Source organism: Ambystoma mexicanum, chromosome 1p, assembly GCF_040938575.1.
Source record: "Ambystoma mexicanum isolate Mex_15411 chromosome 1p, UKY_AmexF1_1, whole genome shotgun sequence".
NCBI classification, from domain to species: Eukaryota; Metazoa; Chordata; class Amphibia; order Caudata; family Ambystomatidae; genus Ambystoma; species Ambystoma mexicanum.
The window spans coordinates 276,355,740-276,370,316 of NC_090921.1; the positions used below are offsets into that span (position 1 = coordinate 276,355,740).

Consider the following 14,577-nt stretch of genomic DNA (forward strand, 5'->3'; position numbering starts at 1 on the left):
AGCCTTATTCCATCCTGACATTTAAGAAAAATAAACCATATATTTAGAAAATGTTATCTGTGTCTTACTTCATCATGTTGCCTTCACACTACCTGGAAGGTTGCTCCTTTAAAATCTCCTGGAACTCGCACACCTCTGACCCACTCCTCTTTCTCCCAGAATCCCCCAAGGACCAGTCCCTGGGCCCTTTCTTTTCACCCTCTTTGCCTCGGACCTAGGAATACTAATCTCATCCCTTGCCTTTCACTATCGCCTCTTTCTGATGACATGCAAATATTTTTCTCTGTACAGATTACCAACTGTCTCACTGCAACCTGTCACTGGATGGCTATGCGCTGCCTCATGCTGAACTCTTCAAAAACAGAAGCCATCTTTCTTCCAACGTTCAACTCCATCTCTCCCCTACCCTCTCCTATCTCCTTCCTCTCTGACCATCTTGCTCTCTCGCCTCAGGCTCTCAACCTTGGAGTCCATTTGTATAGCGACCACCGACTGAAACAATTCATCTCTAGCACTCTGCTGCTTGTATTAACCTTCTAAAGATTTGGAAAATGCATCCATTTCATGCTTACTATGAAAACTATAGTCTCCACTCTCATACTCAGAATACTCAACTACTGCCTGTGCCTACTCCTTCAACTTCCTCTCTACTTCTTTCTTTCGCTGGACAAAGTCCTCAGCTTCAATATCTGTACTCTCTAAAACATGCCTAGATTTTCTGACAATGTGCTGGTTACCTCTCATTGCAAAATCACCCTCTTTTCAAGTTCCTTCTCCAACTCTACAAATGTATCTTGCTCCTTAGTACCTTGGCTGGTTGTATCTCTTTCTACTCACCATCTCATTACCTCCGCCCATCCTCACCCTCCCATGGCCCCATTTCTCCTCTCACTTCCACTCTTTCTCCCCACTCGCCCCACTCCACTGGAACTTGCTGCCCATCACAATCAAAGCTAGCGCAAGTGTTGATCTCTTCACAGCATAACTTAAACTTCACTTACTTGCAAAACAGAGAGCTTCTACCACTCCCTCCACCCATTGTTCCTACCTGTCTGCCATATTATAATCTGATTTATTTTTGTACAATATTTCTAATTAGTTTGAAGTGCTTGCACCTCTGGGTTAATGATACCTTCATAAGTCATCGGCTTATTATATTTTTTGTTTGTTTGGTTTTGTTCTGTTCTTGGTGTATGTTCCAGTTGGTTCACACCCTCATAAACTGGCTCACTACTCTAAATGTGTTATTGTATACCTGTTCTTTAAATAATTACAGCTGTTGTGAAATCAAGTAGCCATGGAATTGTACTTAGTTGCCCTTGTGTTACTTTCTAGAGGTCGGGAATAAACATGTCGGTTCATTTCCGGATGTGAGCTCTGACTAGGAGCTTGTAAAGGACTGTGTGTGAGTGTAGTTCTGAGTGCCTTAGGGCCATGGCATTCTTGGGATGTTTGTGTGTGATGGCCAGCACTGAATGGCAAAAGTGTGAATATTGTATGAGTGTGTCCATTTTGGGTAAAGAAGAAGAGACTGCACCAGCACTATGCCAACTACTGGTATTTGATTCTCAAGCACCCAGAGAGATAGCTAATCTGATGACGATGCTAGAAGCTCTGCAACAGTATGATCACCAAGAAACCCAACAGTGAAGATTTTCCTTTATGATAACAGGAAAAAACCTTGTACGGTGCTCTGGCAGAGATAGCGAATCTGATGGCCTGAAGGCGTTTTCATGTCCCTCCAAATTCTTCAGCTCACCTCTGCTGTTTGACCCCTGAAACTGAGCACTACATCCTTCTGACATACAGGCATGTGTTTTGCACTAAAACAATAAGTTCCACTAAAACAAAATTCAACCTAGTAGTTCTTCCATCTAAACAGGAGGCCAGAAAAGTGTGGCCGAATGACATGTACCTTGATAGATTCACTCCTCAGCTGGTTTCATGATCCAAATCACCCAGGATGGTTACTGACAGCAATCTCACCTTCTATTCAACATCTCAACAAAAAGCCCCAACTTCTTTGTATCAACTAGCACTCCTCTGAAAGATAAAATCCTTTATCCCACCTGAGGATTTTGGAGCCACGGTCCAGGCCCTGCTAATCTTACCACTCAGTGGTGGGAATGCTGTCCTCACTGGTCTCCTGGCCACACACCTTGTTCCCCTTATGGCCGTTCCACAGGAATGTCTCTTAACAGAAACTAATAAATCTGACCACATCACACACTTATTAAAAGAATTATACTGGTTACCCTTCCCAGTGGGAATAATCTTCACAACTGCCTGCATCAATATAAGGCAACTACTACCTGAACTGTTCAGTGTCTAAGCCCTGTGAACAGAAGATCCAGATGTCAGCCCAGGAAGGCCACCCCCAGCAAAGTGCACCTTTTGTTTCCACCCCCTTCTACTAGTTCTTCTCAGGGGTCCTCCCACACCCTGCTTCACTGCACAGCCCTGCTGTCTCTCTCCAACTGCCCCCTACACTGACCTGAAGCGGCCTCTTCTTGCTTCTACGAAGGTCACCAGGACACTACCTCGGAAGCTCAACTTACTGCAGGTTGTTTTTTCGTGACTCAGCCTTCAGTGCATTTAGTGCGTTGGGCTTTCAGAGAAGCAGCCGAGAGACCTTGAATGACCTGAACACCGTCCACCTAGCCACAAAACGGGCAGGCTTAGGTAGGACTCAATCCTCTTGGAGCACGACCATTGTGAGATTGCGAGGACCATGGTTAGCCCGACCATTGCGAGGTTTGAGACTAAACCAAGCCGCAGCCTACGACACTACCATCCTGGCTGCAATGAGAACTTTTCCACTGCTTCTGTGGTTCAGGAAGGACAATGCTCTTCAGGACATGCTTCTCCTAGGTGTATATCACCACTGTATTATGGCACATCCAAGCCACAATAACCTGTAACCTCCCCTTCGAACCGACCTCTGTTAACCCAAAATAGTTTTACAGTGATCTGTTGTGTCCTAGCATCCTAATCCTATATAACCTCAAATACAAATACAAAATACAATAGACACATTGTCAAGTTGGTATACCTTTTCTTCATGGTCTATGTCCCTCATTATGTGTTTGCCGGACCGGAATAAATGGCAGAATAAATGCTGGTAATATCCGGCACCAGCATTTTTCTGGATTGACAAAACACAAGTATGCCAGTGGGGGCACCGATCTTCGGCAGGCCTGGCCTGCGGTATATCACGCCCCAGCGGGCAGATAAATGCCTAAATCACTGACACTCTCGATGCCAGTGATTTGGGCAAACTCATCCCATGGAGTCCTGTGGAACTCCAAGGGAATGAGAATTTACTGTCACTCCGCCGCCCATAATATTCCGTTAATATCTCCGCCGCCCATAATCTTCCTCCCTAAATACCTCCTAGCCAGAGACCTTTGGTCCTCTGGCTACAACTCTCTGCAGGTCAAATGTTTCTCCAAGCAGAGAGTGGGAGGTAGATCCCTTTCCTCAGCTGGCTCCACCCTCTGGGATGGGCCCCCCTCCAGACTTCAGCCGGATCTTCTTAAGTTCTGGAACTTCTCAAGATACTCTTTTTATCCCCTTCCTTCCTTCTCCACTGCTAATTTCTCCCCCTGCCACTGTAACTGGGGTCTGGTTGTTTCAGAGTCATGCAAGGGCCAGATGTCATGATGCCTACCCCCGGGGACCCAGACCAAGTCCAGCAACCCCGGAAGCAGGCATCAAGTTATCCCAAGCAAGCCCAACAACCCCTGCTAGGGGCTATTTGGGTGCAGTCCTGACGCCTGTGGCGCCAGGCTCATATGGAGAGTCAGTCCTGGCGCCATGGGCGCCAGGCTCATAGATTAAAACTTACCTGATGCAGACCATGCTGCAAACCTACCTGATGCAGACCATGCTGCAAGAGCTCCAAGCCAAAAGAGGCTTGGAAGGGACTACTTTACCTAGGGACTATTTTTTTACTCGGGTGGGGCTGGGGAGGAATACTTAACTGGGACTACTTTGGAGGCTATTTAAACCACGCCCGAAGAGCAGCACACGCTTCGCGTTATTCTGCATCCAGCAGCGTAACGCTCACCGTGCCTGCAAGTCTGCATCCAGCCTTCTACGAACTACATACTTACGGCCTCTTGCCGGGAATCTCTGGCAACTGGTTATCTACGTGCCCCTGCGCTCAATGCAGGATGGAGAGCTCATCTTTTCAAACCATCAGGTGAGACTATAAGAGGGGACATTAAAGGTGATCAGTTGAGAGAAAAGCGGGGGTGGGGGGATTTACACTCCACTCCAATTTACATTCAGATCAACGCCTCTGTAGGAGCCAGGTGAGCGTAACACCAGACCACCCTCTACCAGTCCCCGCAGCATCCTCTGGCAGCACTTGCCTTCGGGCCTCCTTTCTCGGACTAGCCCAACTAGTTCCTCCCTGTCCACCGCTCTCATCCTCCCTTCCTCCTCTGTTCCCCTGGCACTTGCTGCCACTGTCCCGCCCTGCACTTCTCCCTCTTCTCCTACCCCCTTGAACTTATCACCTTGTCATGAACTTGCACGGTAGGATTGTGACATGGCCAATATAGCCCTTTTTGTTGTTATACTGTTGTGATTCCAATGCTCCGGCCACCACCCTCATCTTGTCTTGTGGCACCTGGAAACATTTGTGTATAGGCGCCATACAAATGTCCAATAAATAAATACCCGAATATCGGGCGGCAGAGACGGTATGGCAGGATTGCAAGTATCCTGCGGGAATTAACAGTGGGATACCAGCAACCCGGTTATGAGTGTCTATGTCAGTACCTATTCACACTTGTTATCTGGGATAGAAGGGTGACAGTTGATGCTCCTTTCAGATTCTCATTTTCCATTAATCTTTCTGGTAGTTATTGGCTAGCTGTCAGTGAATCAGCTCACAACATTTATACATTGCACCACTTATATAGTTTGTAAAGAAGAATGTCCCAATTGGAGTCCCCCTGAAGGCTAGTACTGACATGTATACCTCTACCACAAATATGGAAGCTGCCAATAAGAACTTGACTTCAATGGGCTGCATTACCCAGACTGCTGGGAGAAGAGTAGGCTAGTAGGATATAACATGTGAAGTAAGTGACTCACCCTCTCCAGCAGATAAGGCACCCATGATTAGAAAAGGAGCCCACAGTAGGTGACCGCATTTTCAAACCCTTACCACATTTCTCATATCTGTTCTCAGACTTGGGGCCCCTCTGGCTTTTTATTATTCTACCCATTTGAGGTCAGTGTAGAGGGTATCTCTGTGGTAGACTCAGGGGCCAAGCACAGTTACATTCATAAGGCCAGTCTTAGAGAGATTACTGTAGAATGAACTTGAGATAGTCATGTAAATCTCTAACCTGCAAAGTTTCCAAGAGAAATAGAGAAGCCTCTGTGTATTTAGATATATTACAAAATGACAGCTTTGTCTTAAGTTTTGCATTATATAAAAACAGGTACCCCTGAAAAAGCACAAATAAGTGGCAGGGATTATGCAGCTGTGGACCTTCTGTATGCCATCTCCTTTAAAGCAGTAAAATATCTGTTCCCTGTCATGCCTACCTGACTGTAGAAGGGATATATTAATGACATAGGCATTCCCAAGGGTGCTGTTAAAGATTACATACATATAAAGAAAACTATATATAAGGGTCCTGCCACCAAGAATCAAAAAGATTAAAAACGTCAATTCAATGCACAACAGACTATCACAAAATTATCTCAAAACCCTAGCAAATATTATAGAAACGTATAAAGAATGTGAACCATAGAAAACACACAGTTTTAGATTACATGGAGAAGTTGATTGTAAAACAAATGTCTCACATATAGTATACCTATAAAATTTAAAGGGAAAACAAGCATTGAAAAAGGGGTGATGAAACCTACAGAACATCAGAAATTCTTAATGTAAATGTAATGTATAGGAGACATGAAGTAAATCAACACAGTTTTAGCAAAATAGTCACAATGCATTATTCAAGTCAGAATTACAAAGTATACATTGTATAAAAGTTGAATATTCCAGCCTGTCTTTTTGAGGATTTCACTCTGGCACTTAGGCCTTTGTTTTTAGTTATAGTAAACACTTTCTGCAACTCAGAACCTTTCTTGTATGACATATTTGGCAAACATTGAGGTCATAGCATATAAATTGGCATATGGGTAGAAATGATGACAGCTATATATAGCAATGTGAAAAGAGTGAATGTAAAGAATGTACAGGAGGACTGAGGGGGAAATGATTTGGCCAATACAATTAATGAGTACCGTGAGGGGTCAGGAATGCGATGCAGAAAACTCAGTGAAGGTTTTTCACAAGATGCCATTTTATTAACTCAAAGGGGTTGGACAACTGCCTCACTATCCCTAACCTAAAGAGGATTTTCCCTGCCCATCAAAATAAACTAAATGAAAACACTCTAACAAAAGGAATCTGTCTTCACACTTATACTTACATCAAACTCATGAAGGTAATATATGACATTTCAAATAGAACAAAAATAACAGTTAGGTTTAACACAAACCCAATCACTGTGTGTAATTGGACCCTGGGTTGGATCCTCTTCCCCAGATTCAAGCAGGACTTTTAATCAAAAGTTCAAATAAGAAGTTTCTGTTATATAACCAAGTTTTGGTCATACAGTTCTTCGGGCTCCAAAAAACTTCCACTTGTACTTTAACCAAAAGTTCAACCGGATGATAAGTCTTCATCTCACCCCGGCTTGAAAGAGTTCAACATAATTTCTTCTTCTTCTTAAGAAACAAAAACACTTTCGCAATTCTGCTGTATTAACAACAATGACAGTACGTTTTTATCCCTCCCTGGTTTGAGAAGGGTTCAACACAACAATTCATGAAACTCTTTAGTGGCTTTGCCACTTTTTCTTCTTCTTAACACACTTTAACGATTTATTCCCGGCCACTAACCTGCGGGGACTACCACTAAAAGGTCCCCATCCTGGCACACTCGCCTGCCAGGACAAAGGCTCCTAGTACTACTACAAGTACCTTGTGGTGAGGTATACGTCAATATTTAGAAAAGTCTTTAGCTTTTAATGACCTCAACATCCACAACTTATTTTGGGAACACAAGATACACATTGGTGCTGTTTATTCCACTCTTGTTTCTGCCACAGGCAATGCAGGTTATGCTCCTTTCCTCCTTGATGTTTTATGCTACCTTTGTTTTCCCTCTTTCTCATCACTCAACTGCTGATAATGATTCTTCATTACGCTTGCCCCTTTTTGTTGGTGTCTTGCTTAACTACTGCCCCTTCCTTGCTCTGGCAATAATTGTCACAATATTCCTGCTACAATGTTCTCTTGCTAACTAGCCAACATTTACTTTGACAATGATGGCTTTGATCAGCTTGTTGCAATATTGACCTCTCTTTACTTTGGCAAGGATGGTTACAGTTAACTTGATTTAATATTTGTTATTTTGGCAGTGATGTTGACTTTTATGACAATGCTTGTAATCTTTCTCTTCTTGCCTTTTTACCAAGTTCTTATTTCACCAATATTACTTCTTTATATTAGTTTGGTATTCAGAATAACTATTTGGGTTCAGTGGCTGCGTATGGAGTGTACAGGAATAACCTGCCAATGATAAACTTACCGGCTTTGCCACACATGTCCGTGCAATGCCCTGTCCCTATTCTTTCTGCTTCTTCTGCCTCTGTCTGCACGGCAGGCAGATTCTGCGTTCCCGCAGCCCACACCGAACAGGAAAAGAGCTTCCCTCACTCCTAGTGTCAACCGGTGCTCGCCAGCCAACAGGACACTGCACGCCAACAGGTGAGCCTCTCTCTCCAGGTGGAAAACCAGACACAATGCTATGCAAACTCTGCAATTCAGGTTATTAACCTTGGAGACCCTCTCAGGACTGACACCCGCTTCCCAAACAGCAACGGCTCTGGCGGCTCCCTTCTGCTTCCACTCCAACTTCAACTGGTGGTTTCTGCAACTCTACTCTGTTGTTCTCGTTCAGATGGCCTGCACCTGAGGGGGCCTTATATATTTAAAGCCCCGCTCAGGTGTGGGAGATGATGAAAAAAGAGATATTGCCCTTGGACCACTGCTTAGTATGGATGTTGAATAGATGGGAGATTTAGCTGAGCGGATCAAATCTGGGAATCAAAGGGTTGCCTATTGGAGTCTTTGGATTCCGGCTGTTGTGGGATCTTATACTTTCAGCTTTTTGCGCACTAGCTATAGATCACTACTGCTCTCATTGTGTATTTAATTTTGCCTTATTATGTGTCACTTAGATACTTATTTTGGATTAAGAACTATGAAAGATTGCTTTTCCTTAACCCACTAGCATACTGTCGATACCGGTGGACCGTTCTTTCATGTCTATAACCTATCCTCCAGGCTCTCTGACCTTACTAAGCCTAATACGGTTTTATACTGTAACAAGACCCATAAATTGTTTTACAAGGATTTCTTGGGTCCTGCTTTGAATATCCACATTAACAGCCATTATTTTTCTTTTGTTGAAAATTCTACTCTATTGTTTAGTTTATTTTCAAATGCCTGTGAAACTTGTTCCTTATGTATGATGTTCCCCACTTGGCAGGGCCCCCTCTTTTTCTTTGAATGGAAATATGAGTATAAAGAATTCCCAGAAACAGTGGCTCACCAAAGTAATAACCCCTCCTGATCTCTGTCAAGTTCTCCAAACCCAGTTCACACAAACTGCTTTACTATCTATACGTTTCTGGGAATGATAGCCAATATTGCTCTCTCTGATGGAACCTGGTGTGTAGGCCGAAGCTGTCCCAGAACCACCCAAAGGCTCTCACACCTTCTTAGGTTTGCAGTAATTAAGTTCCCAATATTTACTGTGTTTTCTACAAGAGGGAATTCTCAGACGTCTTCAGATCTTTCAGCTATTTGTTCTTTGTCGATTTTGTAGAAGTCGTGTGTTCTTCGTAGTCAAAGGCAGTTCAGTGGCCTTCAGCCAGAGGGCTGAAATGTCAAAGTATGCTTTCTACTGTTGAGGATCTCCTAATGTTAGAGTCATTTATGATGTCTTCAAACAGCATCATCCTTCCCCTTTCAATTCTTTCCAGAATGGCCTAAAAGAGACTTGAAGGTGGGTAAACTTATTTATCTTGCTCCAGCCCTTCTGCACAAGGTAGGTCCTTGTAGGAGAGCACTCGAGTACCCAGACATACTACAGACAATGTTGATCTTGTGTACCTCTGAGGTAGGGTGCAAGTGCCCTGTGATTGTGCTTCACTTTGATGTTGTATTTGTAAATGTAACTAGATCTGTCATTAGAGGATTGGCATCACATAGGGTTTTGTGAAAGGCAACAAGGTTCCAAAAACCTCTTCTCTCTCTCGCTCTCTTCAAGGAAGAACCATACAAAAGTATCACAGGCCTAACTGCACAGCACCATGCACATCAACTAGCACCTAGGCAGTGGACCCCATGGGGCAGCTGGAGTTCCTGCTCCAGTGAGTGTGGCGAAGGTGCTTCAGTACGGACACGCAAGTGCATCAGGTGAGTGTGCACTGCACAGCAGTTTCCAAATTGAGGTGGTTCAAAAAAGCACCATCATAGACTTCAACATGTTGTTCAAGAGTACTGGTGAAGTCTCATACATGTCATACAAAGGTTGCCTGATTTGTTGCTTACAACATCCAAAAGGGGTTGGGTTAGGCTTCAAATACTTTTTCCAAAAAGTGTTCGACTGATTTTCAAGCACAGCATCCAAAAGGAGTAAGAATGAGCCTCAATCTCGACATCCAACATGTTCATGAATTCCATGCCAGGCTGGGTCTGAATCACAGCCTCCAAACAGGGCCAGGTAGGGTTTCATGCTTTATGTCAAAAGGATACTGCACTAGCTGGTTTCACAAAAGGTATCCAAAAAGTGTCAGGCTAACCTCATACACAGCACCTAAAAGGTGTTGGACTGGCCTCAAAAACCAAGTCTGAAAGGTGTGGGGCAGGCCCTGAAATTTGGCTTTTCGAAAGGTGGCAGGATTGGCCTTAAACATGACTTCTAACAGGTGCAGGGCTGGTCCACAAACATGAAGATAGAAAAATGCCAGGCTGGGGTTACGATGAAGTCCACTGGTGTGAGCATGGAGGCTGAGTGCCTGCTAAATTAAGTAGATGGTGTGCAGAGGCACGGTATGGGGAGAATCCTCTGGTCACCCCTAATTATCCTGGACTGTCACAGAGAATATAATGATGACACTGGCCGGTTAAGCCCCCTGCAACTGACAACTCGGCTCGGGACGCATCAACAACCCACCCCTTTTCAGAAGGCCAAGTACCCCCCACCTGAAGCAGGATTAGATTAGTAACACTTTCTCTGTAAGTAATGGGGACTCTGTTGTGTTCCCAAACAGCATAAAACACACACCACAAAGAATCCCTTCCCCATGCTGCAGCACGCACAGACATCGGTAACCCTCCGGTAGAGTTGGATGAGACCACAGATGCCTCAGACAGTGCTGACAACTCTCGCTCTGCGAGTATAGCCATTGCTAGGAAAGCGGGAAAAATTAAAACAAAAAACCTGTGCCTACTGGTATTTTCAGATACCAAACTCAGGGGACAGCATGTGCCATTTCCCATGGCACCCTGCAGATCACGGCAATGACCTATGTGAATTTCAAGATGGTAGACAAGTTCTTTAAAGGCCTCAATACAGTTTTGGTGGTATACATGCCATCACAACGGTAAAACCGTTTCCCCCACTTGGAATGGCGGAATTACCGGCATATTCCAGTCTGCGGAAATGCTGGTAAATCCACATTCCATTGAGTTCTATAGGAGTCCATGGATGGCATTTATTTGCCGGTGGGGTCAAGACTTACCTCCAGCTATTGGCTGGAGGTAAATCAGTGCCCCCACTGGCAAACTTGTGCTTTGCTGTTGCAGTAAAGGTGCTGGTGCCAGAATTACCTGCACTTTTACCAGCACTTTTACTGCACTGGCAAAACTGTAATGAGGCCCTTGGTCTCCCTCTCCAGTCATTTAAAGAGCCCAAGTAAACCCCTTATCACAGCCAATCACAGTTCCATACCATTTGTCACCACTGATGCAGACCCTCAGGCAGAGACCAGTCCAGGGAGTGGGATTCCAGAGCTATGTAAACCCAGGCTGTCAGTTAGATAGAGTAGCTATTTGGAGAAGACGTGACTCAAAAACTCTTGATGGTTGGATAGAAGAATGAGCCTGGAGAGAGGAGCCAGGGGATTATCAGGAGGAGGCTGGGGAAGAGGAGACATTTGGAGACGTAGTTGGCAGATAGAGGTGTAGAAGGAGGTAAAAACGAAGATGAGGACTTGTGATAACATCAAGAGGTGGTTGGTGAACAGCAGAAGTAGTTGGAATGAGGGGGAGGGAACAACAAGAGGAGGTTGGTGAACAGCTTAGGAGGTGGAAGGAAAAGATGAGGAGGAGGTGGGAGCAGATCAGGAGGAGTTTGGTGAACAGCAGGAGAAGGTGACAGAGGGAGATAAAGAGGAGGTGAGAGAACACCAGGAGAAGGCTTGTGAAGACCAGGAGGAGGTGCAAGAAAAAGTTGAGGTGGAAGGATAGGGAGCATCAGAAGGACAAAGCAAGAAGAAGATCAATAGATATCAGTAGATTAGAAGATGAGGAGGTTGGAGAAGAACAAAAAGAGCATGTAGACAAAATAACTTGGATGGTTCAAGGAGGCTAGTAAGACACAAGTCAGAGAGTAGGGGGGAGTCTCAGATCTAAAGAGGCTGTACCCATGGTGGGAGTAGATACAAGAACATGGTGCAGTATTTAGGAGGGCCAGGACTAGCAAAGAGGGACATACAGGAGAGGAGGCTCTTATATGCTAAAACAAATCTGCCATCATTCCTTGTGTCACTGGGAAAGGTGGGAATAGTCAAAGCTCCTCAAATTCACTAAATGTTCCTGGGGACGATATTGCGATTTCACAGAATCTGAAGGCAACACATTCATCGCCTAGGAGATTATTTGGTGCAAAAACGTTTGACCCAGGATCTGCGAGCCTGAGAAACCAACAGAGAGAGAGACCGACGGTTTCGGACCCCTAAAGCACTAGTGATTGTGAGGGAGAAAAGTGTCACAAATCACTCAGAGGCCTGAAAACAGTTCAAGGGTTTTATTCAATATTTGTGGGCTCTAGCGCTGCCCTTCTCTCTCTCATCTGCCTTGGGATTTCCTCCCTATCCTAGGCATCCATAGCCCTAGCTAATTCTACTGAATGGTAACTCCTACTGTCTAATGGCTACCTTAGACTGGAGGTGTCTCCCTAAGTGCTGCTGTCTTTCAGGCACTTTCTAAATACCCCTACCCTAGAGGCCCTTTTACTCAAGGCAACATGTCGTACTTATGGATGGGACGGAAAATAACTTCTCAAACTAAATAACAAGACCGATTTAGGAAGTTGGCAAATAACTCTGTTTTAATGTCAGTTGTTTAAAACAGGGAGTACAACGGACATCAACGAACGTCGCAAAGCATTATCTCAACATTTGAAGAAAGGGGGGTTGGGAGCACCGGGAAAGTTTGCCTACCGTGCTGGTGATATGATATGGCGTTTATAACATGCCTATACACATGTGTTTCAAAGCGCGACAAGGCAAGGGAGGGGAAACAGCGGGAAGACAGACAGCAATCCTACTAGGCCAGGTGACAATGAGATTGTGCAAGTGCAGGGGTGTGGGGGTGGAGAAAGTGCGGGGGCAGTGCAGTACATGGGATAACAGTAAAATAAATAAAGACAAGTGCTTGTTTCCTTGCGGTTGGTGCATTCTAGTAGCCTGTTGTAAGAAAACAATGGGGCAGTGCTCAAGGCCCCAAGCGAGGAGTTGCAGGATTGTTGGGGATTCTTATGAAATGCACGCTGCACATATAGTTCAAGTGTTTTGATTAACTTGAATGTGTGGTCGGTTTGTTGGGTCTCAATTAAAAAAATGAGGAGAACTTGTTGGTTCTATTTGCGTCATTGGTTTTTAATGTTACTAAAAAGTGCTGACACGTGTTTCGACCACATGGGGGTCTTTATCAAGGCAGGTGGGTTTGTCTCATGTGCGATGGTGATGAGTGGCCGTATTACTTAGCATGGTACTGTGTACTGGATAGTGCTTCTTAGTATGGCTGGTGCCTCGATTATACGTCTGCTCTCTGGTAGGTAGTTGTAATCACAACATGTTTAATAAAAAAATCACATTTATATACTAAGAGTTTGTCATACATGACGTCATACTATGTGGCACACTGAGAAATCCTATGGGAGATTGCGGTTGGCTCTAAGGGTACATCCAAGTATACTTTCTATTTGGGATAGGATTGTGATTGGGTCTCTTTAGTCAGGTTGGCACTCATGCCCTCCCTTAGTGAAAGTCATAGTGCAAGTCATCTTCAACAGTAATTAGAAACAAAACACTTCATTGGATCTCAAACTATAAGGTTCCTTGTTATACGTCCTTCTACAATTGGTTGGCACACATATACCCTCCTGGAACATTCAATACTCTAGCTGAGCAGCACGTAAGCTGGTACCCCAAGTGCTAATAGGTGAACTTGACCGTAATGTCTTTGAACTCGGCCTTGTAGTAGCTTCTTGTCTCTGGGAATATAAGGGAGTGCAGCCACTCGCTATCTTCAATCTGGTGCACCATGCTCCTTGTCTACTTTCAGCCTCAGCTCACATGATCAAAGATGTGAATTTGCTTGAATTCTAGCATTTAATAGTCTTTAATGAAGAAACTTGCCACTCATGGTGTTCTCTCATTGCAATTTAACAAAGGATGCCTTCGGCTTAACACATTTTACTGTTCTTCGCAGCTGATAACCATTTCTTGGCTGGTTCCAGTCTTTGACACCATGCCAGTCAGCCTCTTTAGCCTTGCTTCGAATTTGAGCCTATTCTTTGCTGCGACACACATAACTTTCAATCCGTCTTCTTCCATGGAGACTCACTTACTAAATTATATCATCAAATGTGCAGAACTCTATATACATATATGTTGGCGGCAGCGCCTGTAGTCACTGCAGTCTATATACTATGTATAGACAGCCTTATGAATACTTAGACTACTTGCTTTACAGCATCTGTACAATTGTAAAATGGCTTGTGTTTTCTGCAGTGCTCTTCACACGTGTAATCTTCATTCCGCTCATGAAATTCTTCTTGATTCTTTACTTCGCCATCAAATTCTATATCATCTATACATTTTCTTCTTTGGTCACCCATCCCAGTGCATCACTCTCAACTTTCCGTGATGTCACCAGTTTCTTCTTTTCACATCTTCACACTTCTTCAGGTGCTCCTCTTATGAGACCATCAGTCTTTCGCAGGTATTTCTCATAGGGTTTTCTCAACGGATACCTTGTCTCAAAGATTCTACGTGGTATAGGTATCATTACTGGCGTTGCGTTTTGTTGCAATTTCTGGTCTGCAACATATAGGCAAAATAGGGGCGGGACTTCCTGTAGAGGCATTCGGCTGCTCCTCTACACTCCCCCATCTGGTCGATTAATCGACCACTCCTTCACCAGTTTCCACATCTCGGCATTTATTCTCGAAAAAGTGCTTCTTTG

At 44.3% G+C, this 14,577-nt stretch overlaps 1 protein-coding gene across 1 annotated transcript in view; it reads left to right on the forward strand.

The window, feature by feature from the left end:
* Positions 1-14,577, forward strand: part of ADAMTSL5 (ADAMTS like 5) — a 268,633-nt gene that overhangs the window by 40,585 nt on the left and 213,471 nt on the right. The window contains exon 2 of the mRNA XM_069612224.1: positions 9,371-9,519. Within this exon, the coding sequence (XP_069468325.1) occupies positions 9,371-9,519 (149 nt within the window). The remainder of the gene's footprint in view (positions 1-9,370; positions 9,520-14,577) is intronic.